A 27727-nucleotide genomic window follows, 5' to 3' on the forward strand; every position below is an offset into this window, starting at 1 on the left:
CACCTCAGGGTCACCACTAGCTCACCTGGTGAACAGGAAAATGGGAGACGTAGGCAGTAGGGTCGGGGGCACGCACAGCCTGAGCAATCTCCATGCAGCAGGCCAGGGCTTGCCAGGGCTCATCTGCCTCCATCCACCATTTCTGGCCCTGCAGGAGGGCAGTATGTTGGGTGAGGCTGGGCTGGGGTCAGTGGGACCGAGCTCCCTGGGTATGGATGGGAGCTGAGCTGGGCCAGGTAATGTGAGGACACAGGGAGGCTGGGACAGAGCCCTTGAGACAGTAGGGTGAGGATAGGAATGGTGGACCAGGGTGGGTGACAGGGCCCAGCCATGGGACGGGGATGGAATTAGGGTTTCTCTAGAGTGGGAGGTGGCAGATCTGCTGATAGACCGGGTCAGAGGAAAAGGCCAACAAAAAAAGTTTGTCCTAAGGGAAGACTAGAGGGAGCAGCGGTTATTGACTTTGGCCTGGAGGCAAGGACACCTACAGGGCATCCTAGGTGGGTGCTGAGGTGGCTAGAGCCAGAGCGGAGACCAGTCTGGGAGAGAGTGAGTGAGCAGGAGCAAGGCCCTGGCCACTCCTACCTTCATGGGCTTGTCAGCTGAGTCCAGGATCTTCTCCATCATCTCGTCAGCAAAGGCCAGGCGTGCCTGCAGCGACTCACGCTTTTTGAGCCCAGTGAGGTTGACCAAGTGGATCTTGAGCCAGTCGAGGCCATGGGGGCCAAGTGGTCGACCCTCGGCAAACTCCAGCAGGGCTCGTGCTAGGTCACTGCCCAAGTGGTTGAAGTGGGGCGGGCAGGGGTAGGTGCGTCCTCGGAAGTCCATGTTGTGAGGCAACCAGAAGACACGGTGCCGCAGGTGCTGGGCCAATGATAGGCGGTAGAGTGCATCGGTTCGCAGACTGTGCATCTCCCTTGCAACCTTCAGGCAACGGGCCAGCTGCCGCCGCAACTGAACCTTCTGCTCTGGTGAGGCTTTGGGTGGCAGGCAGTTCTCAGGTGGGCGGGGTGCCTCGGAGGCGGGGGCTGGCACGCCCAGGCGGGGGCAGCCCTTCTTGTTGAACAGGGTCAGCACTAGGTCCAGCACGCGCCCATTTACACGCCAGGCGCAGTTGCCTAGCTGGGTTAGGGCATCCAGGGCACCATGCAGGTTGGTGGGTGGGCAGCTCTCTAGCAGGCGTTGGTGCTGCATGGTGCCCTCCACAGAGCGCATCAGCTTGGTGGGGCTCAGTAGGAAGGCACCTGAGTGTGGTGAAGTCCAGGGCAGTGGCGGGCACAGCATGGGCACTTCAGCTGCCTCAAAGGTCATTGTGCGCTCAGCTGCAGTTTCCAGCAGCTGTATAAAGGCTGGGTGTGGCTTCAGGATCCCAATCTGGGGGTGGGATGGGCAGATAACCAGTCAGGGGGTCGACTGCCCCAAAGGCAAATAGCAGGCAGAGGTCCCCAAGGTCCCATCAGAAGCCCTTATCCCAAGACCAGGCCATGACCCCTGCAGGATTTCAACAGTGCCCCACCCTGGCTCAGAAGTGCCCACTCCCCCGAGCCCCAGCCTCGTCTCAAGTGCTCAGACTCCAAGTGCCTTCTACTGCTAGGAGCCAGGAGGGGTCTCTAGGCCCAGAAGTCAGTTCCACAGCAACTCACCTGGCGGAAGCTCCGGAAGGAATACACGTGGTAGAGCACAGGGATGAGGTTGTGGGTGCCCTGGCGCTGGGCCAGGTAGCCAGGCATCTTCACTGTCTGCACCAGCACCTCAGCCAGCTGTTTGCCCAGCTGCACCACCACAGCCAAGGGCCAGGGCTGCTCGTGCGGGGCCTCAGGTGCCCCAAGTGCCTCCCAGTATTGCCGTGGCAGGTGGGACACCACCATCTGTGGGCAGCATCATGGGTCAGGGAACCAGGATCTGGGCACAGAACTGTACACTCCTCCCAGATGCCCCCACAGGCAGACAGTTATAGATGAGGAAACATGCTGGGGGGAAGGCAGCCAGGAAGTGGCCAGGTCTGGGGTCAAATCCAACTGCCCCAGGGCAGGAGGGAGGGGACTAGGGATGGAACTTCCTCTAGGGGTCGTGGTTTCTCCACCTGAAAACCCACCTAGGCTCCCTAACCCTGAGAAACCCCCAGACCCAGGCCCAAGAGCAGCTCCTCATTCCGCCCCTTCCAGATCTTACTGGTGTGTCAGATGCTAGTAGGCGAAGGTACTTGAAATAGCGCCGCTGCAGTGCCTGCACCTCATCACTGAGCTGCTTCTTCTGCACCACATGCCGGCTGAAGATGCGCAAGCCCAGCTGTTGCGCCAGGGAGAGTAGCGACTCTCCCTGCAGAGGCAGCACCTGCAAGGTCTGGGGGTGGTGCCATGAGCCCCTTGCCCTGCCGGTGCCCACACTCTATCCATCCCCCACCTCACCACCTCTCCCAACTGTACAACCCAGGCCCTGCCCCATCCCTACATGTCCACTGCCCACCTGCAGCAGCAGCTGTGCTAACTCCCCCTCGCTGAGCAGGCACAGGTAGGGGAAGATGGAGGGGCGGCCTTCACGAGCGGCATGGGCCTCGCTGGCCTTGGTCTGTCGCAGAGCCAGGCACAGCTCTGTCTCCCATGAGGTACGTAGTTCCTGCAGTGTCTTTCGCTGTGGTGGTGGGGTGTAGACACAGGGTCACCACATTGTTCTATGGGCTCAGTGCTCACAGGCTCCCAAGAGGAGTCCACCAGGAGGTGGTGTCAAGGTGAACCAAGTAGCTGCTGAGCACTCTTCTCCAACGGTGGGAGGGCACCCGGTGACCCCGCTTAGTGAAAAGGAAGGGGGACAGCCGTGGGGTAGGGAGAAGGGGCTGTGGAACAGCAGGCAGCACACTCAGACCAGGGGGTGCCCAGTTCAGCCAAGCTGGACCCTGAGCATGCTAAGCCCCTTACCGCTTGCAAGACCTCCCTGGTCAGCAACGGGGCCTTCTCCACAGAGTCCACGGTGACAGTGGTGGCCATCTCTACATTGAGCTGCTGCTGGAACAAGCTCTTCAGCGTCTTCAGGGGCAGGTGCTGCCTTGGGTAGGATGCGGGGTGGTTCTGCCGATGGGGATGGGCAGGTGGTAAGGCCCTGGGTGCCTGCCCTCGAGACCTGGGTCCCTGGTAGGAGAAACTCATCCACACTGGAGGTGGAGAAGATCAGCCGCCCAACCTGTGCTGCCCAGGACTCCCACCCTCGCAGAATCACACGCATTTCACCAAGTCCCCTGAACATTATCCATCTTGCACATCACAGGAAAAAGGCTGGGACAGAACACCATGTAAAATAGCTTTGCTGGTTTAAAAACAAAAAGCTCTGTATTTGTTTGGCCTCCCTGAGGTGGGCACTGGATAGCCCAAGAAAGCAGTTTAAGTCCCTGGACACCAGGTTTTTCTTTTTAAACTTGGAACTGCATGAATGTGTGACCCATCACAAAACAGAGAAATTAAAAAAGCAAAACCCAATACTCTGAGAATGAAAAACATAGGTCCACACAAACTTTTGTACATGCACACCCACAGCAGCGTGACTCACAGCAGCCAAAAAGTGGACAGAACCCAACTGTCCATCAGCTAATGAATGGATAAGCACAATGTGTCCATCCACACACTAGAACACAGGATGGGACAAAAGTATGTTTAGAGTTGCGAGTACATGAAACAGATTTTATTCTTGTATTACTTATTAATTACTATAGTTTTCCATATGAGCAACTGCAAACCTACTTTTGCCCCATGCTGTGTTACTCAGCCAGGAAAAGGAGCGAAACTCTGACACTACTATGTGGAGGGACCTTAAACACATGGTGCTCAGTGAGAGAAGCCAGACACAGAAGGTCACAGAGTGTGATCTCATGTATGTGAAATGCCCAGAACAGGCAAATCCACAGAGATAGGAAAGGGGTTAGTGTTTGCCAGGGGCTGCAATTTCTTTCTGGGGTGATTTAATGTTCTGGAATTAGAAGTAAACCTACTAAGAAATACTGAATTATACTTTGAAAGGTAAGCTGTATGGTCAGTGGATTATATCCTAATAAAAACAAACAAAACCCCAAGGCATCTGGGTAGCTGCCCACTCTCAGCACTGCCCTCTGTTCGGGGAAGCAGTGTTGGGATCTTGCCCCACCTGCCACCCCCTGCTAGGGCAGTTATACCTGGCTCTGCGACCACTCCTGTGCTCAGCTTATAGCTGAGTCTCAAGGGGGACAGCGATCACAATGGTGCCCGGCATGCATGTGGCAGGCTTTTCCTTCTGGCAGCACCTTCCAGCTTTAACCCTTAGGGTCGAGGCGCTGCTGGGGACCAGGAGCTTGCCAGCACTGAGTTGTTCGACCTCTGAGGAGCAGGGAGAGAGTCCCTGAGATGCAGACAGCTCAGCAAGGAGAAAAAAGGCTGAGGCTCCTTGTACCCCGTGGAGACGGGATGACTCTGGCTCACCCTGCATGCGATGGAACCACACCTACAGGTACCAGGCCACAGGCTGGAACTCACCTTGTCATAGACATCCCTGAGCAGCGGGGAGGTGTTCACCTGGGGCGAGGGTGGGGATGGTGGCGGAGGTCTGAAGGTGGGCTCAGCCTTTCGAACAGCCCTCAGGAGTGCGGCCTTGTCCTCCCTGCACAGTGGCAAGCTTGTGAAAAGCTCCTGCACCTGCAGCCCATCCTGGGCCATCTGCTTCAGACACCTGTGGGGGACACATGATGGCTGGTAAATCCCCAACTCCCAGAGCCACCCCTGACCATCTTCAAGGTCTCAGGAGGCTATCAAGTCCTGCAGGGAGTCCTGGCCTGCAGTGCAGGCCAAGCCAGCCTACCGGACCCAATACGTTGCTGTGTTCCTGGTAAGATCACCCCGACACCCACTCACCTTTGGATGGTACTGGCATCCTGGTTCAGCCGCCCCATGCACTGCAGGGCAGCTGCATAGGACAGCAGGTCTGGAGCGAGGCCAGCATCTTTCATCATGAAGAACACATAAACCAGCTCTTTGTAGGAGCCCTGGGGACACCAAGCCAGGGTTAAGGTCTGGGGGCGGCCCAGCCTGCCGCAATTCCCATCCTCCACCTGAGACCCCTCTTTGCAGTCATGACATCAAGATGGAAAGTGCTGCTAGTCAGAAGCGGTCAATTCGGCAGGCAGACAGCCCACCTGACGTTCCTGTGTGCCAAGGAAATGCCAGCACAGTGATAACACCATGGCTGTGTCACACAGAAAACTTAGGTGCCAGGGTAGGAAGGGGTGTTACCAGTTTCTGGTTTTGTGGACATGAACATGAACAACTTCAGGGCAGCTAAAAAGGAAGCCCTTTCCAGGTCACTGAACTCCAAGAGGTTCCTCAAGTTCTGATATCTTTTCAGAGGACCCACTTTCAGGTTTGTTGGTTTCCTGCTTTCTCTCTCTCATGGCACTGACCTCGGACCCCTGCTCTGGGTTTAGTTTGCTTCTTTCACCTAGTTTCCCAAGGCAGCAGTCGTGTTGCTGGTTGGAGATGGCTGCCGCCATCCCTCCAAACATGGCTCTCCTGCACCTGTGTCCAATTCCACAGTCACGAGGCACACACGGTCATTTAGTTTAAATTTCAATGAAATGTTAAATTATTCAAGTGCTCAGTGGCTACACAGGCTGACGTAGAAGAAAAATATTTCCAGAGGGGCCCAGGGTCTGAGGGTGTGGAACTCGCGCCCTCCCACCCCAGACTCAAATACACACGTGCACAGCAGACACGAGTGACTACTGCCACACAACTGAGGGCTGAGTGAGTGGCTTCTGACAAGAAACGAGAGAAAGGGATGAGCAGAGAAGACTGGGATCCAAGGGCGCCCTTTGGGCGACGGAGCCCCAAGCGCCACTGCTCACACCCCTCTACCTCCCTAAGGCCATGGGGACCACTGCAGTGTTTCCCGGCTACACCACCCAGAGCCTTCTGCCTCTGAGCAAAGAACAACAGGACATCACCACACCCACCGGCCCTCCCGCCCTGCCACTATCCCCGGCAACACCCACTGACTTCCCGAAGCACCCAGCACACTCGGCTTCTGTATCAGGCCACTTTTTCATGACTAGGGGAGAAGGCTATTTTCTCTAACTCACGTAAACAAATATACCAAGTCAAACTAAATGAAAAGACAGAATATCTCTCAGATGAAGAAACAAGGTAAATCTTCAGGGAAAGAAACCCTAAAGAAACAAAGATAAGTAATTTGATTTAAAAATTTTAACAGAAAACTGTACTTGAAAAATAATTAAATAAAAAAATTGGAAAAAAAAAACATTTTAAAGATATGGTCAGAAGGATGCTCACCAAAGCTGAGTGGAATAGAGGAAGTGGTGGAGCCTCGGTTCTCAAATTTAATTCATTCCAGAAGGCTGGTTAAGAAGTAATTTGTCTGAAAACCAAATCATTTTTTCCTAGATATCACCATGAAAGGTTTGTTAGGTCACAAACCAGTTTTTGTCCAACAACTGAGACATTTTTTCAGTAAACAACTTGGTCAAGAACTGAACTGTTCAAAATGCGACATGTTCGAAAACCGAGGTTTGACTGTGTAAGAAAACCAAGCAAACCTGAAGAATACAATACCAAAATGAAAAACACATTAGGAAGAATCAACAGCAGACTAACAAAGAAGAATAGATCAGCAACCTGAAAGACAAACCAGTTGAAATCAACCCATCAGAACAGCAGAAAGAAAAAAGTATAGATAGTCTATGGGAATTCTGGAAAAACATCGAGCATTCAAACATTCTCATTACAGAGACTCCAGAAGGGGAAGAAAGAAAGGAACAGGAACTTTATTTAAAGAAATAATGGCTGAAAACTTTACTAACCTGGGAAAGGAAACAGACATTCAAGTCCCAGAAGCAGAGTTCTGAACAAGAGGAACCCAGAGAGACCCACACCAGGACATACTGTAGTTATAATGACAAAAGTTAAAGATAAAAAGACAATCTTGAAGAAAGTACCAGGGGCACAGTGAGTTAAATATAAAGGACACCCCATGAGGCTATCAGCTGATTGCTCAGCAGCAATGTTGCTGGCCATAAGGGAGAGGCAGGGCATTTTTCAAGTGCCGAGGGGAAGGAACCTACAGCCTAGAATAATCTACCCAGCAATGTTATGTTTCACACGTGAGGGACAGATAACTAAAGGTGTTCATGACCCTTAAACCACTTTACAAGAAATGTTAAATGGTCTTCTTTAAGCAGAGAAGAAAAGATCATAACAAAAATTAGAAAATATGAGAAAAGAAAAAAATCTCACAAGTACAGCCAAATAAATATTTAATAAATGCAGCAAATCAAACATCTAAAAATCTACTACAAAGTTCAAAAGAAAGTATCAAGCCCTGGCTGGTGTAGCTCAGTGGATTGAGCACGGGCCTGCGAACCAGAAGATCGTGGTTCGATTCCCAGTCAGGGCACATACCTGGGTTGCAGGCCAGTTCCTGGCAGGGGACACACGATACACATTGTGTGTCCTCAGCAGAGGCAACCATACATTGATATTTCTCTCCCACCCTCCTTCCCCTCTAAAGATAATAAATAAAATATTAAAAAAAGAATCAAACTCTAACTGTAATAAGTAGTTAGATACACTAAACAAAAAGATCTACAACACAATATTAAAAACGTACAGTATGTGTGGGGGTGGAAATGTCCTTATAGAATGTATCCAAATTTAAATGCCTACCAGCTTAAAACAGACTGCTAGAGATACAGAATGACATACACAGAGTTCATGGTAACCACAAACCAAAACCCACAAAAATATATAAAGAATAAATAAAGAGAAAGGAACCCAAACAAAACCAGCAAACCACAGGGAAGAATCAGAAGAAGGAAACAGAGAACTATAGAAAACCTCTCAATAATCACATTCAATGTGAGTAGATTAAATGCTCTAATAAAAAGACACAGGGTGGCTGAACGGACCTATCTATATGCTGCTTATAAGAGACTCACTTCGAATCAAGACACTTAAGGACTAAAAGTGAAGGGATGAAAAAAAAATATGCCGTGCGAATAAAAACAAAAAGAAAGCTGGAATACAAATACTCCTATTAGACAAAATAGACTTTAAGACAAAAGATGTAAAAGAAGACACTACATAATTATAAAAAGGTCAATCCAAGAAGGGAATAAAACAACTATAAATGCTGGTCCTGGCTGGGTGCTCAGCTGGTCAGAGCATCACCCCCGCAGGCCAAAGGCTGTAGGTCTGACCTCCAGTCAGGGAACACAGAAGAAGCAACCAATGAAAATATATAATAAATAGGTGGAAAACAAATGATGTTTCTCTCCCCCCATTTTCCACTCTCCCTAAAAAAATCAATAAATTAAAAAGAAAGTTTAATTGTAAATATTTACACATAAAACAAACATAGGGGCACCTAAATATATAAAGCAATTTTTAATGGACATAAAGGGAGAAATCTACAGTAACACAATAGTAGATAATTTTAATGCCCCACTCACATCAATGAAAAATCATCCAGACAGAAAATGAACAGGGAATACTGGCTTCCGTGTCACATTAGATGAGCTCAACTTAATGGACATTTATAGTTCATATCATCCAAAAACTGCAGAATACATTTTTTCAAGTGCACATAGAACATTCTCCATGACAGATCACATATTATTGCACAAGACAGAAAAAAATTATGTCAATAAACTTAACAAAATTAAAATCATATCAAAAATCTTTTCCGACCACAATGGCATGAAACTAAGAAACTCAGAAAGAAAACTGGAAAAAAAAACCACACAAATATGTGGAGACTAAATACATAACATAGTAAACAACCAATGAGTTAAAGAGGAAATCAAATAAGAAATCAACAACAACCTGAAAATGAAAATGAAAATAAAAAATACAACTTTACAAAATTTATGGGATGCAGCAAAAGCAATTCTTTTTTAAAGAGATCTTATTTATTTTTAGAGAGGGGAAAGGAGGGAGAAAGAGAGGAAGAGAAACATCAGTGTGTGGTTGCCTCTCAAGCACTCCATACTGGGAACCTGACCCACAACCCAGGCATATGCCCTGCCCAGGAATTGAACTGGCGACCCTTTGGTTTGCAGGCCAGAGCTCAATCCACTGAGCCGCACCAGCCAGGGCCTAAAAGCAATTCTAAGAGTAAGATTTATAGCCCTGGCTGGTGTGGCTCAATGGATTGAGCGCGGGCCTGTGAAGCAAAGGGTTGCCGGTTCGATTCCCAGTCAGGGCACATGCCTGGGTTGCAGGCCAAGTCCCCAGTAGGGGATACATAAGAGGCAACCACACACTGATGTTTCTCTCCCACTTTCTCCTTTCCTTTCCCTCTCTCTAAAAATAAATTAAATATTAAAAAAAAGAGTAAGATTTATAGCTACATAAGCCAACCTCAAAAAACAAGAAAAATAATTAATAATTCCAAATAAATAGTCTAACTCTACACCTAAAAGCAACTAGAAAAAGAACAAATACCAAAGAAAACAGAAGGAGAGGGATAGCTAAGACCAGACCAGAAATAAACAAAATAGAAAATGACAAATCTTTGGCCAAACTCATCAAGAAAAGAGAGCCCAAGTAAATAAAATCATAAAGGAAAGAAGTTACAACTGACACTGCGGAAATACAAAGAATCATTAAAAAATACTATGAACAATTATATGCCAACAAATTCAACAATCTGCAGGAAAAAGAAAAAAAATTTAGAAGTAGATAAGCTTCCAAGACTGAACCAGAAAGAAATACAAAATCTAAAGAGAACAATTACTAGCAATGAGACTGAAGCAGTAATCAAAAAAAAACTCCCAACAGATAAAATTCCAGGACCAGATGACTTATCAGGTAAATTTTATAAAACATTCAAAGAAGAATAAACACTTATCTTTCTTAAACTATTACAAAAAATTAAAGAGGAGGGGAGGCTTCCAAACTCATTTTATTAAATCATTATCAAAACCAGACAAAAACACTACAAAATAAGAAAATTACAGATCAAAAAATAAGAAAAAGAAAAATTACATACCAATATCCTTGATGTACATGTAAAATTCTCAACAAAATATCAGCAAACCAAATTGAACAATACATTAAAAGGATCATATACCACAACCAAGTGGAATTTATCCCAAAGATGGTTCAATACCCACAAATCAATCAATGTGATACCTTAATAAAATATAAAAACCATATGCTCGCCCTGGCTGGTGTGGCTCAGTGGATTGAGGGTGGGCCTGAGAACCACACGATCGCGGTTCGATTCCCAGTCAGGGCACATGCCTGGGTTTGCAGGCCAGTTCCCAGCAGGGAACGCACAAGAGGCAACCATACATTGATATTAAAAAAACAAACAAACAAACAAAAAACCATATGCTCATCTCAATGAATGCAGAAAATGCACTTGAAAAATTTCAATCCTTTTACGATAAGAACTCTAAATAAAATGTATATGAAGGTGCCCTGGCTTGTGTGGCTCAGTAGATTGAGTGTTGGCCTGAGAACTAAAAGGTCACTGGTTCAATTTCCAGTCAGTGCACATGCATGGGCTGAAAGCCAGGTCCCCAGTGAGGGTGTGAGAGAGGCAACCAATTGATGTATCTCCCACATATCAATGTTTCGCTCCCTTTCTCCCTTCCTTCCCCTCTCTCTAAAAAAATACTTAAAAAGTGTATGAAGGAAAGCACCTCAACATGATAAAGGCCATATATGACAAACCCACACCTAATATCATACTCAGTGGTAAAAAACTGAAAGCTTTTCCTCTTAAGACCAGGAGCAAGGCAAGGATGCCCACTCCCACCTCTCTTATTCAACACAGTATTGGAAGTCCTAGCCACAGCAATCAGGCAAGAGAAAGAAGTAAGTTGGGAACGAGGAAGTACAACACATTATGTGCATATGACATGATACTATACAGAGAGAACCCTAAAGCATCCACCCAAAGGAACTATTAGAACTGATAAATGAATTCAGTAAAGTTGAAGGATACAGAATCAACATACAGAAATGTGTTGCTTCTTTTTTTTTTAGAATTGCATTAAGTGCAAGTATTGTGCCTCAACATTTTTAAAAAAATATTTTATTTATTTATCTTTAGAGGGGAAGGGAAGGAGAGAGGAAGAGAAACATCAATGTATGGTTGCTTCTTATGCATCCCTGCTGGGAACTAGCCCCTGCCGGGAACTGGCCTGCAACCAGGCATGTGCCCTGACTGGGAATCGAACTGCGACTGTCTGGTTCAGAGGCCCATGCTCAATCCACTGAGCTACACCAGCCAGGGCTAGAAATGTGTTGCTTCTTATACACCAATAAGGAACGACTAAAAGAAATTCATAAGACAATCCCATTACAACTGCTTCATTGCTTAGGAATAAATTTAACCAAAGAGATAAAAGACCTGTACTCAGAAATCTATAAGACACTGAAGAAAATAAAAATAAATGGAAGAATATACATTGCTCATGGATTAGAAGGATTAATAGTGTTAAAAACATCTTTATTAAAGCAATATACAGATTCAGTGCAATCCCTAACAAAATACTATGTCATTCTTCTAATAATCAGAACTAATCCTAAAATTTATGTGAAACCACAAAACACCCCCAATAGCTGAAGAAATTTTGAAAAAGGACAAAGTGTGAGGTATCACACTCCCGACATCAAACTGCACCATGGACTGTGAAGAGACTGTCTCAAGAGTGACTGCTGCCTGCCCCTGAGCTGGATCCACCTAGATTCCCCGCTGAATAGATCACTTCCCATAACCCCCAGAGACTATCTGATCCCCACGTGCCAAGGGGTGGTCTGTGTGCTAGCTGTTGTGTGAGTGTGGGAATGCACGGAAGATGCCGTCTGGCCTCATGCATTTGTTTCCAGATGTGCTGGTTGCCAGGGCAGGCCCTTACCCTGCCCTGGGCAAGGAAGGACATGAGACACTTCCCCCTTATCTAGGGAGGTCACATCCATGGTACTCCATTCATCCTACCCTGTCCTATATAACCCCTTAGCACCTGCCACCTGGTGTAGAGGAAATCCACATTATCTTGCCACCACCCAAGATGCACCTCACGTGTAAATTCCCTTAATAGACTGAAATGGCACTCTGTTTCTTGGATCTTAATCTGTCCTCCATGTATGGAGGTAGATTTCCAGTCTCGGTGCTTTTCCCTGGGTCTGTATGTACCAACAAACTACCCAGGAGACAGAAGAAATGGGGTTTGGAAAGGAAGCATCCCAGCAGGAAATCCCAGCAGGAAATCCCAGGCTGGCCGAACGGAGGGGAGGTCGGTGTGCTAGATACCATGTGAGTATGGGGATACCCCAGAGATGCATTACACACCAGCAAGGAAGGGATGTGCAGGGCCACAGCTGGGGGCTGGCCCCTCTTATGAGTGGTGCAGCGGGTCACTGACACCTAAATGGGGGTAGAAGCCAGGGGTAGAAAACTAGAGAAAGAACTGAAACTATGAAAGGACGTCAGGCTGTCAACAACTGTGTTAGCATTGAGACTGGCTGATAAGAGGTGGAGAACACAGCAATTGCCGGAAATCCTGGCTTGTCACTTTGTCAAACTGGGAGAGCACAAAGGCTCCCACAGCCTAAGGTCCAAGCACTTGTGACTAGGCCAGGGATGGGCCAAATTTCAGCAAAAGATCAGAGAGTGTTCTTGCCTGGCTCATGCAGCCAGGGAGCACGGGGACATGGCATTTCTGCAACCCAGCAGGAAGCAGAAAGGAGGAGGAGCATCACTGCACACTATGAGTGGCTGCACAGTTGCCTGGGAGAGTCGTGGCACCCACTCCCTTGTAGACTGATTCACCCTGCCCTGCAAGATGGCCTGGCCAGACAGGGAAAGCCATCCTGGGTGAGGGTGGCCTTGGGAGCTGAGAGAAGTAGAGCAGATCCTTAGAATGCCAGTCAAGTGCCAGGTGGTCTATAGCAAGGTGTTTCAGGGGCCGGACCACGCCACTTCCACAGTAGGAATGAAAACAGATTTTGTGGACAGCTCCAAGCACATGGTATGGGACACTGGTCCCGTAGCAGGATGCAGCATCTGCGATGTCAGGTGACCAATCTGCAGGTCTTGGGGAAATTTTGTGGCCTTAAGACAGGGTCTGAACTCTGAGGAAGGCGCAAACTCAGAAAGAAAAGGAGAGAAGGTCCTTTGAACAGAATCCACTTGTTTATGGAAGCTGGGCAGGCTCTGCGTCTGTATGTTTATTTGTCTACATATATACTGTATTTGTGTGATATCTTCTACCTCCAGATGGTATTGCTAATTTGTATTTTAAAAAACCTCTTTTTAATTGATTTAACAACAAACAAGTACTTGTAAGAATTGGCTATTCCAAAATTCTCAGAAATATAGTTCCGAGTAAGAAAAAAAATACTGAAACATTAATTGCTAGATATAGGTTCACTTACTTTTGCTTCCTTCTTAGAAAAGAAGAAAATTTCTAGCCCTGGCTGGTGTGGCTCAGTGGATTGAACACTTGCCTGTGAACCAAAGGGTCACTGGTTCGAATCCCATTCAGGGCACATGCCTGAGTTGCAGGCCAGGTCCCGTTTGGGGAGTGTGAGAGGCAATCACACATTGATGTTTTTCTTCTTCTCTTTCTCCCTCTCTTCCCCTCTAAAAATAAATAAATTCAAAAAATATTTTTTAAAAAATAAACCTCTATTTCTAATGACAGCTAAGCGTTAAGAATTCTAATTAAGATGAAAAGAAGTTAGTAGGTATGTTTTTGATAGNGCTCAGTGGATTGAACACTTGCCTGTGAACCAAAGGGTCACTGGTTCGAATCTCATTCAGGGCACATGCCTGAGTTGCAGGCCAGGTCCCGTTTGGGGAGTGTGAGAGGCAATCATACATTGATGTTTTTCTTCTTCTCTTTCTCCCTCTCTTCCCCTCTAAAAATAAATAAATTCAAAAAATATTTTTTAAAAAATAAACCTCTATTTCTAATGACAGCTAAGCGTTAAGAATTCTAATTAAGATGAAAAGAAGTTAGTAGGTATGTTTTTGATAGTAGAAAATATAAGGTATAGAAGTACATTTTTGAGGAATTAAAGGAATGTGGTTTGTCCTAAAATAAAGTTGGTTATTTCTGAATGAATAAGAGACAAACTATAAGGGGAAAAAAGTTACAGAAGGTTTGCGGAAGAAGGAACCTTTAGCAAGAAATTTTAATGTGTAGTCATGATAACTAAGATTAGAGTGAATTTAATTCAGTACACGAATTTAAATATCAAATCAAAAGTAAGCTGATCGAAATTACAGAGTTTAGTTCTCCCTCTCTGTGCTAAAAGTCTACTGTGCTATTGGTGTGATTCAAGTAAGATTACGTGAAAAGTTTTCCGCCAAAATGCAAAACCTCTATGATTTACCAAAATAATTCTCAGTGTTTTACGTTGTCTTCATCAGGTCCTCAATTACTTAAGATATCTGAACCCTAATAGTAAGAGCTAAGTTTTACTAACAATTCGGCTTATTTGGGAAACACTGTCAAATAAAAAATAACATTAAACGTTCTTTGTGTTGTATTTGTACGACTGTAAGTTTTAAGTGTTCCAGAAATTATGTGAAACACCTGGAAACCCAAATGTCCTGGCATAAAATGTCTGTCACCCACATTGAGGCACACGCTCACAGGACTGAACGACTGTCAGACAGTGGCACATGTGGGCGGCACGTATGGACGAAGTCCCTTACGCTTCAGGGAAGTTGGCCCCTCATTGCCAGACGTTTGCCGCCCTGGTGTGTTTGTAACAGGGCGGAAGTCTGCTCCTCAATCAGAGAAACTAAGATGGGTCACCAGTGGCTGTAAATTGGACAAATAGTCAGGACTACAAAAAAACGCAAGACGGCCGCTTGGTTCTTTCCAGGCTCCCTGGCAAGCCCCATTTTTCTGAGCCTGCTTTCCTTCATGCGCCACAGCACATTTAAGCTGGACTTTATTCAGCTGCCTCACATTCCCCTGAGTCGAGGCTGATGCCCTCACAGTAGGACAAAGAGACTGCTACAAAATGTTTCCCACCTCGGGTATTCTTTCAAGTGCAATCCTTCAAGGCTATTTACCGAGCCCCACCATGTCATGAAATGCTGGCTCAGGACGGGTCCCTGTTTTGTCTCCTGATCCCTGTCAAATGGACTCAATACCTTGATGACCTAACCTTAACCTGTGAAGACCCACCTCTGCCACAGAGAACCTTGCAGACTTGACCGCATCGCCTACAACAGAGGACGAGCAGTGAATCTGCCAAGAACTAAAGGGCCCAGCAGCACAGTCTCTGGCAGTGACATGGTTAAGGAAGATCTGTGTTATCCCCAAGGCCATCACAGAGAAAGCACAAGCCTACCCCACACCACAAAATGTCAAATGTAAAAAGTTCTTATGAAATCTGGGGTACTGGTGAACACTTATATCCCATTTAGCACAAGTCCTTGTCCCAGTTCAAAAGGGACATACTGATATATGGGACCAGGGAGCGGAACAACAGGCTCCCTCTGAGAAACAAAAACCCTGGTTAGACAGATTAAAGCTCCTGGACTTTCCTTGGCAGGACTGCCGTTTGAGTTAGATGTCTCAGTAACCCCAGAAGGCCTGGGTGGAACTTTGCAGCAGAAACAGCAAAGGGACAGAGTGCCCCTTGTCTTTTGGTCCCAACTATAGAAGGGGCAGAAATCAGATACAACCAGACAGAACAGCCAGTTACAGTAAGAACTTCCCTACCCATCAAGAGGTGAACAGACAACATGCTCCACCGACCGGCCCCTGCACAGCCAGACTCCTACGCTGACAAGGGTGGCATGCCCACCTACCAGAGGCCTGCTACCCTCCAAGTGCCCCACTCCAATCCGTGCTGGCCCCTGCAACCCGCAAAGAAGGTACAGGGGAGAGTCCAGCTGGCACTTGGTACACCAATGGCTCAACCTGGAGCAATCTATCTACCTGAAAGGCCATCACCATTCAACCACCCACTGACTGTATCTGGATGGAAAAGGGAACAAATCACCGTAGCCACGGGGTGAGTTAAGAACAGACTGGCTGGTAATCACATATGAACCTTGGCCACTGACCCTGTGTTCCGACAGCTGGGCTGTTCTGACTCTCTGGCTTGGACAGTGGGAGACGGAGGAGTAGATGATGGTAAACAAAGCATTTGATGGGGACTAAGGAAATTGGCTGCTGGTATCCAAAAAAGGTGCCTTGGCTTCATAAGGTTCTCCCTGCAGAAATAGAAATAAACAAAAGACAACCTGAAAAAAAAAAAGCTTTACAGGGACAGAGATGTGGAAAGGCACCTGGGCTCACTCGCAGAAGCCTGAGGCAGGTCTCACTGTCCTCCATGTCCCTGCCCACAGGTGTCTACAGCTCCAGGTAACCAGAAAGCAGACTCCTTGGCAAAAATATGCACTTCAGCCTTGACTGGTGTGGCTCAGTGCATTGGGCTTCATCCCGCAGACTAAAAACGTCACCAGCTCGATTCCCAGTCAAGGCACATGCCGGGGTTGTGGGCCAGATCCCCAGTTGGGAGCAAGAGGCAACTGATTGATGTTTCTCTCACACACTGATGTTTCTCTCCCTTTCTTTCTCCCGCCCTTCCCCTCTCTCTAAAAAGAAATAAATAAAATCTTTAAAACATAAACATGCACTACAGCAACCGACCCATCAGTGGACACTACAGATTAGGATCATCAGAACAGCGGCCCCTGTGGTGCCAAGGTAGGATGGTGTACAACTGAGTGAGCAGGGCTGCCTTTAAAATACAGGGACCCAGCAACACAGCTACGTCTAGTCCTGTGCGCTCTAGACAACACTCTAGACAACCGCCACGGAGACCCAGGACTGTCTGCCAAAGCTCCCAGCTGGTGCGGGACTGAAAATGGACTATACAGGACGCCCGCCCCCGAGTAAAGCCCCAGCTCTGCCCTGCTGTGCGTCAGCACCACCTTGGGTTTCACTCAGGCACTGCCATAAGGGGACCAGAAAAGCTGCACACTATGTCTGGGTGCTCTCACAGAATAGCAACTGGGGGAGAGGGGGTCACTAGGATGGGCAAAAAAATCCCTAAAAACAAAAAAAAAACACCCCATGGTATTGAATAGACAGTCCACAGCCCATAAAATCCACAGACAGCTCCCATGGAATGAATGGGAGAATGGAGTCTTTAAGCAACAGATAAAATTATTAACTGGAAAACCTACCTTGGCTGGACGGATAAAGGTGCTTTCCCAGGCATTAATACATTTAAATGGCCAGCCCGTGGGGCCCTTTGTTCCACAAGTCAGGCTCGGAACTCTGACCGAGGCACCCAAAACGGTGAAGGTGTAGAAAACCAAGGACTGAGCAACAGTTCTGATGCTCGCCATAGACCAGCTCTATGGTCCCTGAGATATGTGGCCACTTACTGGAATCTGCAAAGGGACAACCCACCAGGGTGGGCTGGTTGGTTACTTCCCGCCCCTGGGTGGGGGTGAACTGCTCATCCACGGGGACCCTGTCATCCCACTATAGTTGGGACCTGAGGAGACACACTACATATGCGCCGGCGCCTGCGCTGTTGAAAAGGGGAAGAGTGCAGGGTCCGTGCCTGGCACATTCGCCCTCTTACTCACCTCACGCCAGGGAGCACCACTTCCCCCACCGGCACAGCGTCCCAAGGCCATGGCTATGTGAACATGTAAGGATCAGGCTGTAAGTGTCATTCTCATAGAAGACCTACAAATCCAAGTCCCCACTAAACATCTGTCTTTCTGAACATGGATTTCTATTGTCCCTGTGGTGTCCAGTTAGAGGGGGCACCTGTGCCATCATCCAAACTGAGTGTTACGTTTTCTAAGGCAGATGACTATAAAATCTCTTTTGTTAGCAGGTAAATTGCTATGAAACCTTAAGTAAGTGCCCTGAGTGGTGTGACTCCAAGACCTGGCGAGTTGTTAACACAGACCTGGGTCCCGGGAGGCATGGTAGAAAAGTCGGTACTAATACTGTCTTTGTCCTTGCACCTGTCTATAGTGGGTTATGGCTCCAATGTGGTCAACTGGGGACTAAACTAGCTGCCTTCCAGCTGATGAAGCGCTCACTGACCTCTCAGGGCGCCTTGCAGGAGGGGGCATGCATGAGAGCGAAAGAGACAACCATGAGGGATGGACCACGTAGGAGATGTGGTATGTTATGACTGCTCTTCATAACATATGAGGACCACTGTTCCTGATATGACTGCTGCCAGATGCAACTAGACCTGCAGAACAGGGACGGCTTCCCCTGACCGCCCCCTGCTCCCACCCCGAGACTGTCCAACCCCTCCCCCATGTACCAGATGTGCTGGTCCCTGGGACAGGCCCAGGCCCTGGCCCTGCCCTGGATAAGGATGGAAGGCCTTTTCCCTTCATCTGGAAGGGTCACACCCCAGTACCCCACTACCCTGCCCTATCCTGTGTAACCTCTCAGTGCCTGTTGCGTAGTGCAGAGAACATTCATGTCATATTGCTGCTGCCCAAGATGCGCCTCGCCCGCACGTTCCCTTGATTAAACTCAATCACCAGACCGAAGCAGCAACCTCTTTCTGGAGCCTTCACCTGCCAGCAGGTGGGGCTAGATCTTCAGTCTCCAGGCTTTTCCCTGCAGCTGTGTACACTGACATGAAGCTACAATAATCAAAACAGCATGGTCCTGGCATAAAAACAAACACTTAGATCAATGCAACAGAACAGAGAACCCAGAAATAAAACCCACTCCTATATGGTCAATTAGTCAATGGCAAAGGAAACAAAGAATATACAATGAGGTAAAGACAGTCTATTCAATAAATGGTGTTGAGAAAACTGGACAGATATAAGCAAAAGAATGAAACTGGGCCACTTTCTTAAAGCATACACAGGAATAAACTAAAAATGGATAAAGACTTAAATGTAAGACCCAAAACTACAAACTCCTAAAAGAAAACATAGGCAGCAAACTCTTTGATGTCACTCTTAGCAATATCTTTTTGGATATGTCTCTTTGGGCAAGGGAACAAAGGAAAAAGTAAACAAATGGGACCACATCAAACTAAAAAGTTTTTGCACAGCGAAGGAAACCATCAACAAAACAAAAGACAACCTACTGAATAGGAGAACATATTCACCAATGACACATCCAATAAGAGGTTAATATCCAAAATGTATAAGGAACTCATATAAGGAACCAAAACACAAACGATCCAATTACAAATTTGGCAGAGGACCTGAACAGACATTTCTCCAAAGAGGACACTCAGATGGCCAACAGGCATGAAAAGATGCTCAATGTCCCTAACCATCAAGGAAATGCAAATTAAAACCACAATGAGATCTCGCCTTACATCTGCCAGAATGGCTACCATCAATAAATCCACAAACAAGTATTCATGAGGATGTGGAGAAAAAAGAACCCTCATGCACTATTGCTAGGACTGCAAACTGGTGCAGCCGCTATGAAAAACAGTATGGAGGTTCCTGAAGAAACTAAAAATAGAACTACCATATGACCATGCAATCTGATTTCTATTTATCTGAAGAAATCCAAAAGTCTACCAGAAAACACACAGGCACCCCATGTTCAGAGTGGTATTACTTACAATAGCCAAGACATGAAAGCAACCTGTCTATCAACAGACGACTGGATAAAGATGTGGTGCGTACATGCAATGGAATGTTATTTGGTGATAAAAAAGAATGAATTCTTACCATTTGCAACAACATGGATGGACGTAGAGGATATTATGCTAAGTGAAATAAGGTGCACACAGAAAAATGAATACTGTATGATCTCACTTACATGTGGAATCTAAAGAACAGAACAACTGAATAAACAAAAGAGAAACAGACCCATAGATACAGAGAACAAAGTGATGGTTGCCCAAGGGAAGAGAGGAGAGAGGACAGGAATAAAAAATATAAAAAATAAAATGTAAAAAACCCCACTTCCAGTGCTGCAGACATTTCTATTAGATTGAACTGGCCTAGAATAAGCATGTCTATCCCACTTTTCAAAAACGTTTTTCAGCAGCATCGCCACTGTCCATGTGAAAACCACCGTTTTACATCCCATGAACCTTCCCGCCCCTCCCCTACACACATGTGGAGCTGGGAATCCTGCGTTCAGNATGAATACTGTATGATCTCACTTACATGTGGAATCTAAAGAACAGAACAAGTGAATAAACAAAAGAGAAACAGACCCATAGATACAGAGAACAAAGTGATGGTTGCCCAAGGGAAGAGAGGAGAGAGGACAGGAATAAAAAATATAAAAAATTAAATGTAAAAAACCCCACTTCCAGTGCTGCAGACATTTCTATTAGATTGAACTGGCCTAGAATAAGCATGTCTATCCCACTTTTCAAAAACGTTTTTCAGCAGCATCACCACTGTCCATGTGAAAACCACCGTTTTACATCCCATGAACCTTCCCGCCCCTCCCCTACACACATGTGGAGCTGGGAATCCTGCGTTCAGTTCCTCGCTCCTCCCATGAAGCTGGCGGGTTCCCCACATGACAAATACAAAAACTGGGGCTCACAGGAAAGGGAGTGGCAGGGCCGCCAAGCCCCATCCTACACAGGCCAGCCACCCAGAAACACTGCTTAGGGAGCTGAAGGAACCATGTTGCCCCGAGCTAATAAGACACGTCCTACTGCCACAGGGCTCTTTGCTGGGGATTCTAGAGCCTCGTGGACTCAGATAGGACAACCCCTTCATTTTCACTCCCCCGAGGCATTAAGTACACCTCCCACAGTGACAGACTCGAGATACCTGGGGGAGGGCAGGCATCTCCACATCACGTTATGGCAATGCAGACAGCAGTCACGAGGCTATTAGCGTGTAGTCAAGTGCATCGAAGTCACAACAGATGTCCTCACAGGTCAGTATGTGTATCTGTACAAAACTGGCTCCCTCACCCCTAAGCAGTAAGTTTTTCCTGTGATTCCTTGAATTAGGGCTGCACGTAAAGAACACGCTCCCAAACAGCCAGAGTCAAAGAAGAACTCACAGGGGAACTGGGAAATAGAGAAGAAAAGGAAAAGATGCAGAAGTAGGCTAACACAGCACCCAGAGGGAAGACCATGCTGTGACCACCTGTGTTAAAAAAGAAGGGTCTCAGCCCTGGCTGGTGTAGCTCAGTGGATTGAGTGCGGGCCTGCGAACCAGATGATCATGGTTCGATTCCCAGTCAGGGCACATGCCTGGGTTGCAGGCCAGTTCCCGGCAGGGGATGCACAAGAGGCAACCACACATTGATATTTCTCTCCTTCTCTCCTTCCCTTCCCCTCTAAAGATAAATAAATAAAATCTTTTAAAAAAAAAGAAGGGTCTCGAAACAATCACCTGAACTTAGGAAACTAAAAGAAAAGGAGCAAACTAAACCCATGACTCAATGACTAAAGCATGGAAGTCATTACCCTGGTGAGGGTCTACAGGCTGCCCTAAATGCCAAAAGTGTCCTTGTACCACACAGGTACAGAGCCCTGGCCCAGCAGACTGGAAGGAAACGCACTAAAACATAGCAGGATTTCCTCCTCCTTTTTCAGTCATGTTCAACATTTCTTTTGAGGGCCACATAAGATTTACAACCCTCAAGGCTAAAAGAATTATTAAAACAGTAAAACCAGGCACTTGCACTTTGGATCTAAAAGACAAGGGCTGGAATCTAAGCACTGCCAGGCACGTCTCACCCCCGCCCAGCCTCACCTCCACCTGTGACAGCTGGTGACCCCTTTCTCCCTGGCCCCCGAAGTTTCCCCCACTCACCTTACGAGCCCAGCCAAGCAGGACAGTGTTGTACATGGGCAGGGTGAGCATCCGCCGCTGCCGGGTCCTGCTGTGCCACATGACCAGCACATGGTGGGCGAGGGGCAGCTGGTCCACAAGCACACAGCACTCCAAGAAGGCCAGGAGCCTTTGCTGCTGGCCTTCACGCCGCATCCTGGAAACCCTGTCCAATGGGCCCTGCTCCCCCTTGCAGCTCAGCCTCTTTGGTGCCTCCTGCAGCAGACGAGCCAGCTGCTCCTTCCAGGGACTTCTGGGGGTGCTGTGCTCCCAATGCTGTAGGCGGTCTGCCAGCTGCCCACTCAGCAGCTGGGGTTCCACACGCAGCTGCTGCTTGCGAGCCTGCCGCTCAGCCCGCTGCTGCAGCTTCATCTCCAGCTGCTGCAGCTTCATCTCCAGCTGCTGCTTGCGCTCCTGCTTCTCAATCTTCTCCTTGTCCAACTTCTGCGCCCAGCGGCCACTGAGCTCTAGGGCAGTGCCCTCATCACCTGCCTGCACCTTCTTGGGTGGCTGGGAGCCACCAGCCCCTGGGAGTCGAGCCACATCCACCCGCTTTGCCGTCACCTCTGACACATGGTCAGCCTGCAGCTGCCGCACCCTGGCCTCAAGCACTGTGGGGACAAAAACGGCAAGATGTCAGGGGAACTAATTCAAATACTAATCTCTCCAAACACCCTGGCAGCAGGGAGGTAGGAGGCAATTAGTCTCACCTGCTCTTGAGGCCTCACTTCTACATATTCGCTGATAGTTTCCACATGTCCCTGGACTTCTGGTCACATGCACCCCACTCATCCACTTGGTACTTATCTACCCCATCCCCTTCACACTTAACATCCCACACAACCTCCTCGTATCCCTTCCACATCTGTCACCACAGCTATGTCACATCTCTGTCAACCCCAGGGTTGCCTACACTGCTCTCCCTCCACATCCACTCTGTTGGCATGTCCCCAGGGCTCTGCCATCAAAATCTACCAGGTGCCCCCATGACCTTCCACTGCCCCACCGCTCACTTTGCTCCCCACATAATGGCCCCAGGGCCTCTGCACATGCTGCTCTCATTGACTGGAAGACTCTCACCGAGGATTCCCAGCCCAGCCCTGCTCTGCCCTTCCTGAGCACAACCAGCAGCTCTGTTCTCTGCAGTTCTGCTCCCACAGTTGCCAGGACACCGAACTAGTGAACACGAAACCACTACTCCTGGGGAAACACGGGGCTCCTGCAAGGCTCCAGTCACATTTCTGCCAACTGATCAGCACATAATCTTATGTCTTTCTATTTAAGAGCCCTTACATATCAGGCCTGTATAATATACACGCCTCCCTTTTCTTCCTTCTTCCTTACTTTTTACAAATAATATGAGAGGCCAACCACTCGCTATAATGTTATTGCTTCCCCTTTCTCCTTAATTTCTGTCTGCGAAAATAATTCAACCCTGGACATCATTTTTAAACACTTCACAGGTCAAAACGTGCAACTGCTTACATACGTAGTCAGGTTTAATACCTGACCATGTCAGCCCCAGTGAAGGTACCAGATTTGGAAGAATACTTTTCCTTGAGCAGGTATCACAATGAGTAAATGCACTGTTAGAAACTTATCCAACCCTAGCTGGTGTGGCTCAGTGGATTGAGCGCCGGCCTGTGAACTAAAGGGTCCCCAGTCAGGACATGTGCCCAGGTTGCAAGCCAGGTCACTGGTAGAAGATGTGCAAGAGGCAACCATATACTAATGTTTCTCTCTCTCTCTTTCTCCCTCCCTTCCCCTCTGTCTAAAAAAAATAAACAAACAGAATCTCTAAAAAGAAACTTATCCAAAACCTTAGAGGAAACTGCTGGTGCTACCACCAAAAAAATAGCCAACAAGGAAAAATCTTTAAGTTCCCTTGCATAAGTTATATTGGACAACAGAATTGCTCTTGACCATATCCCAGCTTAGCAAGATGGTGTTTGCTCTGTCAGTACTTTCTGTTGCACCTGGATAAAACACCTCTGTTAAAAGAAGGATCAAACCAGATAAAATCCAGGCACGAGTAAATAAAGTGCCCACTGATACCTCATGGTTCCTTAACATCTTCAGTGGACTGTCCTTAGGTATCGCCCCCTAGTTTAGATCTATTCTTCACAGTGGACTTAGCATTTCGTTACAGAAATGTTTGCTGTTACAAATCACTGTTTTGCACAGGTCCATGTTATAAAGCCTCACTTTGATAATGGTTGTTCAATGTTTTCAAATGATCACTAACGCCCATGAGACTTCATATGAGAAACCTCAAAAAACTACAGATGTTTGTCCTTAAAGAAATGTGGTGGCAAACCTTCCTCTGTCCTGGCACTCCTGTTGCTCAAATGTGGCCTGAGGCTCCTAAAAAACCACTTTCCCTTCTACAGGGGACATGACATCCCAGGAAAAAGCCTCTCTGGTGACGAGGAACTGACAATGGCAGACATATCCAAATGAGCCACCTGACAATGGAGGGCCAACAATGCTTTTAATAACTAATCAGTGCTGCTTTTCAGTGGTTGATCAGCAGTGTTTTCAAGGAGAGATCTTGAACAAAAGGGAAAATGTCAAAAGAAATTTATAAATGGAGCCACTTTAAAATGGAGCTGAAGCTGCCATCCCAGAGGAACTGCCTTGCACATCTCATGCCTCAAACCTCAAAATGTTAAAACAGGGCAAGATGACCTTTGAACTAGTCCAAAGAACTGTTTGCAAATATAACAGGAAAGCAGATACTATGACTACTGGGCTGACAGCTATCAGACTGAAAATTAAAAGCGCTGTGTAGAATTAGTGTCACTACATTGTTATCTGCACCAACAGCAATGCCTTCCTTCCATGGATGTAACTGTTCCTCTTCCCTTTCTCTCAAGTACCCTTTACCTTTGTCTCCTAATTGGAACGCTGGGTTTCTGCCTGAATAAATGACTTCCAAAGAGCTATTCTTATTGGTCTCAAATAAACACTTGTTTTCCTCTCACTTTCAAGTGAACAATCCCATCAGGCACCTGATCCCAGAAAGCCCAGTCAGGGCAACATGCGTTAGTTCAGGGTTCTAACCCTGACTGCGCAGGCGCAGCTGTGTAGGGCCTTGAGCCAGTCTCTCCAGCCACAGTTTTGGGCCTCACTGTCCCAAAAAGTGGAATCACCTAGTGGGTTTGGGAAAGGGAGGAATTACAAGCGGTCACTGCTTCACCATCACGAGATGGGACCCCATTAGAGGGCTTTACAGACTGACATCCCTTTTTGTAGAGTCACTGTGAGGAACCAGGGAGGTGACCCCTAGAGGAGAGCCCAAGAGAGGACAGTGAGGAAGGGGCTTCAGGCCTCAAGCCTGAAGCACCTCACCCTCCAGCAGCTCTGCATGGCCCCAGTCCCTCCGGCGGTCTTGTTCACAAGGTCTGGCAGACGAACTCCTTCTGCAGCCCCATATGCCAACCAGGGTCCCTGCGCGAGAGAAGGGGAGGTTGAAGCAGGTTGAGCGCCTGTATGTGAGTCAGGGTGGGGGTGGGTCACATGGACAGATACTGCAGGATCTGGGGGCAAAGAAGTCCTAAATTATCAGCGGAGACTGTCAGTGTTCACAGGTCTCACACTGGAAAGAAACCAGATCAAAGTTGAAGGGGACCCCACACGCTACGAAAATTGAGGTAAAGGATCAAGGATAAAATGTTCCCTGAACCAAAGGTACTGCTAGTTCAAACGTCAAGAGCCTTAGATAGCAAACGGGGTCAGCAGGCACCAAAAGAAACCAGGAGTCAAAGGTCAAAGTGCCCTGCGACCCCTGTCATAAGAGTTCGCAGAGGACGAGTGAATGCGGGGTTGTGTCAGTGCGTTCCCCAGAACCGCAAAGGGCAAAGATCGAGGGTAGCTAGATACCAGGGCCGAAAGGTCACGGCCGCGTGTTTGGAGTTAGGAGTGGCAGCAGCCACAGCGTCACCCCCGCGCCTCTTCCTCATTACCTTCCTCCGCCAAGAGGCCAGGGCGACCCGCCGGCCACAAGGCCCATCCAAGCCCTGCTGCCCCGCGGCCCCAGCGTAGGGCGGACATGCCGCCCGCACGCGGACCCGACGAGCCGCCCGCTCCTGGCCGGTGCCTCACGCGCTTGCCGGGAGTTGTAGTTCCACGACCTACGGCGGCTGAGAAGGGACTATGTAGCTGGGCAAGCGTTATCGGAACCACAACTCCCAGAAGGCAGCAGGGCCCCGGAGACGAAAAGTTGTGCGCAGCTTTCTGATTGGTTCTCCCCTGGGGGAGGGACAGAACGTTGTTTGGACGACGTGCGGTAATTCTATCTTCCAGAGGACCGAGAACCTGGATTTTATTTTTTTAATTAAAGAATACTTGTATAATAATTAGGACTTATTAGAGATTTCTGTTAGCAGTCTTTGTTAATCCAACGACCTCTTTGCAGGCAAGAACTATTACTACCCCACTTTAGTATAGAGGATGCTGGCGTTCAGAGAAGTCAATCAGGTTGCCCAAAGNGAGAAGGGACTATGTAGCTGGGCAAGCGTTATCGGAACCACAACTCCCAGAGGCAGCAGGGCCCCGGAGACGAAAAGTTGTGCGCAGCTTTCTGATTGGTTCTCCCCTGGGGGAGGGACAGAACGTTGTTTGGACGACGTGGGGTAATTCTATCTTCCAGAGGACCGAGAACCTGGATTTTTTTTTTTAATTAAAGAATACTTGTATAATAATTAGGACTTATTAGAGATTTCTGTTAGCAGTCTTTGTTAATCCAACGACCTCTTTGCAGGCAAGAACTATTACTACCCCACTTTAGTATAGAGGATGCTGGCGTTCAGAGAAGTCAATCAGGTTGCCCAAAGATACAGCGTGAACATTAATTAGTTGAAATGAATGCCCAGATCTGTGTGACTCCCAGGCAGACGTGCTTGGGACACTTCCCTGGCCTTGGTTCACCCACTAGTCCCAAAGCTCCTAAGGAGCGGAGTGAGCAAGAAGAGTGAACTACATACCAAACTGAGATGACGAATGCAATGAGGTATTCCCAGGAGCCTGAAGCTTCCCAGTTCTGGCCTCCAGGGCCAAAGCTTTAGAATCAGACCTGGAAGGCATGCCCACCATCAACCATCGGAAGGTCACTGCTGCCAGTTCAACAACAGGGGTCCCTAACTTGGGGGATGGCACAGGAGAGGCTTCACTAGGAGAAAATAGCTCTCTTGAGGGATAGCTTGGCAGAGGGAACAGCTCAGGTAAACCAGGTCAGGCGTTAGAGCTCAATTTACAAACAGGGAAAATGTAGCCAGGTGCCCTGCTGAGGCAGAGGTGAGGTGAGGAGAGGCTGGCTTATACAGAAACGATGATAGAGGAGTGCTCAGGAGACTCACCACAGTGGGCCTTGGGGCCCCAGCTCAAGTTGCTATCAGTTCCCCTATGCTCGTACTTCAATTTCCCCACTAGCTCTAACCTGGGCTCTGGAAGGGCCAGACTTTTGACCTGGAGACCTCTTGACAGCCCATTCCAGATCAACTGCCCACATGGATGTGCGCACTGTGAAGCACAGTCACCTGCTGGGAACATTTCAACAGAGGACAGCATCCTCAACCTGTCCCAGCCCACCCCCAAATGCCCTGAGGGGCACTGACCTCACACTATACTCACACCTCTGGGTTGGAGGTTGCTAAATCAGCTGGGACTGGTTCCCCTAGACCTAGAGGTATACCCTCGCACCCCAGAAGTCTGGCAGAGCCAGGAACCTGGGCTGAAAGCCAAGACTCCTGAATTCTTTTATCTTCTCTTATGCCTCATTTTTCCTTATATTTTATGAGACATCAGGAAATACTGGAAATAAACCAGTATTTCCCCAAAACCTAGATTCCTGCATCTTAGCAGCAAGAAAGCTTTCTTTCAGTCCTGCTACTACATGGGGAGTTTCAGCTCCCCGGCTATGATCCTACTGATCCAAGAATTT

At 47.7% G+C, this 27727-nt stretch overlaps 1 protein-coding gene across 3 annotated transcripts in view; it reads right to left on the reverse strand.

Moving 5' to 3' along the window:
- The window catches only part of POLRMT (RNA polymerase mitochondrial), a 29378-nt gene extending 3480 nt beyond the window's left edge, over positions 1-25898 (reverse strand). For 2 of the 3 annotated variants that reach the window (XM_037042278.1, XM_037042276.1), the window contains exons 1-11: positions 25752-25898; positions 25138-25236; positions 21769-22397; positions 4872-5002; positions 4497-4689; positions 2916-3065; positions 2467-2631; positions 2178-2343; positions 1644-1873; positions 586-1374; positions 26-148 (exon numbers count right to left, since the gene is read on the reverse strand). In XM_037042278.1, coding sequence (XP_036898173.1) covers positions 26-148; positions 586-1374; positions 1644-1873; positions 2178-2343; positions 2467-2631; positions 2916-3065; positions 4497-4689; positions 4872-5002; positions 21769-22397; positions 25138-25236; positions 25752-25839 — 2763 coding nt within the window. In that variant the 5' untranslated portion in view covers positions 25840-25898. Of the gene's footprint in view, positions 1-25; positions 149-585; positions 1375-1643; positions 1874-2172; positions 2344-2466; positions 2632-2915; positions 3066-4496; positions 4690-4871; positions 5003-21768; positions 22398-25137; positions 25237-25751 lie in introns of all 3 variants that reach the window. The other variant, XM_037042277.1, reaches the window with a different exon arrangement.
- Between the last annotated feature and the right edge of the window lie 1829 nt (positions 25899-27727).

This window comes from Sturnira hondurensis, unplaced genomic scaffold (genome assembly GCF_014824575.4).
Source record: "Sturnira hondurensis isolate 20B ecotype Veracruz unplaced genomic scaffold, ASM1482457v3 Scaffold0003693, whole genome shotgun sequence".
Lineage (NCBI taxonomy): Eukaryota > Metazoa > Chordata > Mammalia > Chiroptera > Phyllostomidae > Sturnira > Sturnira hondurensis.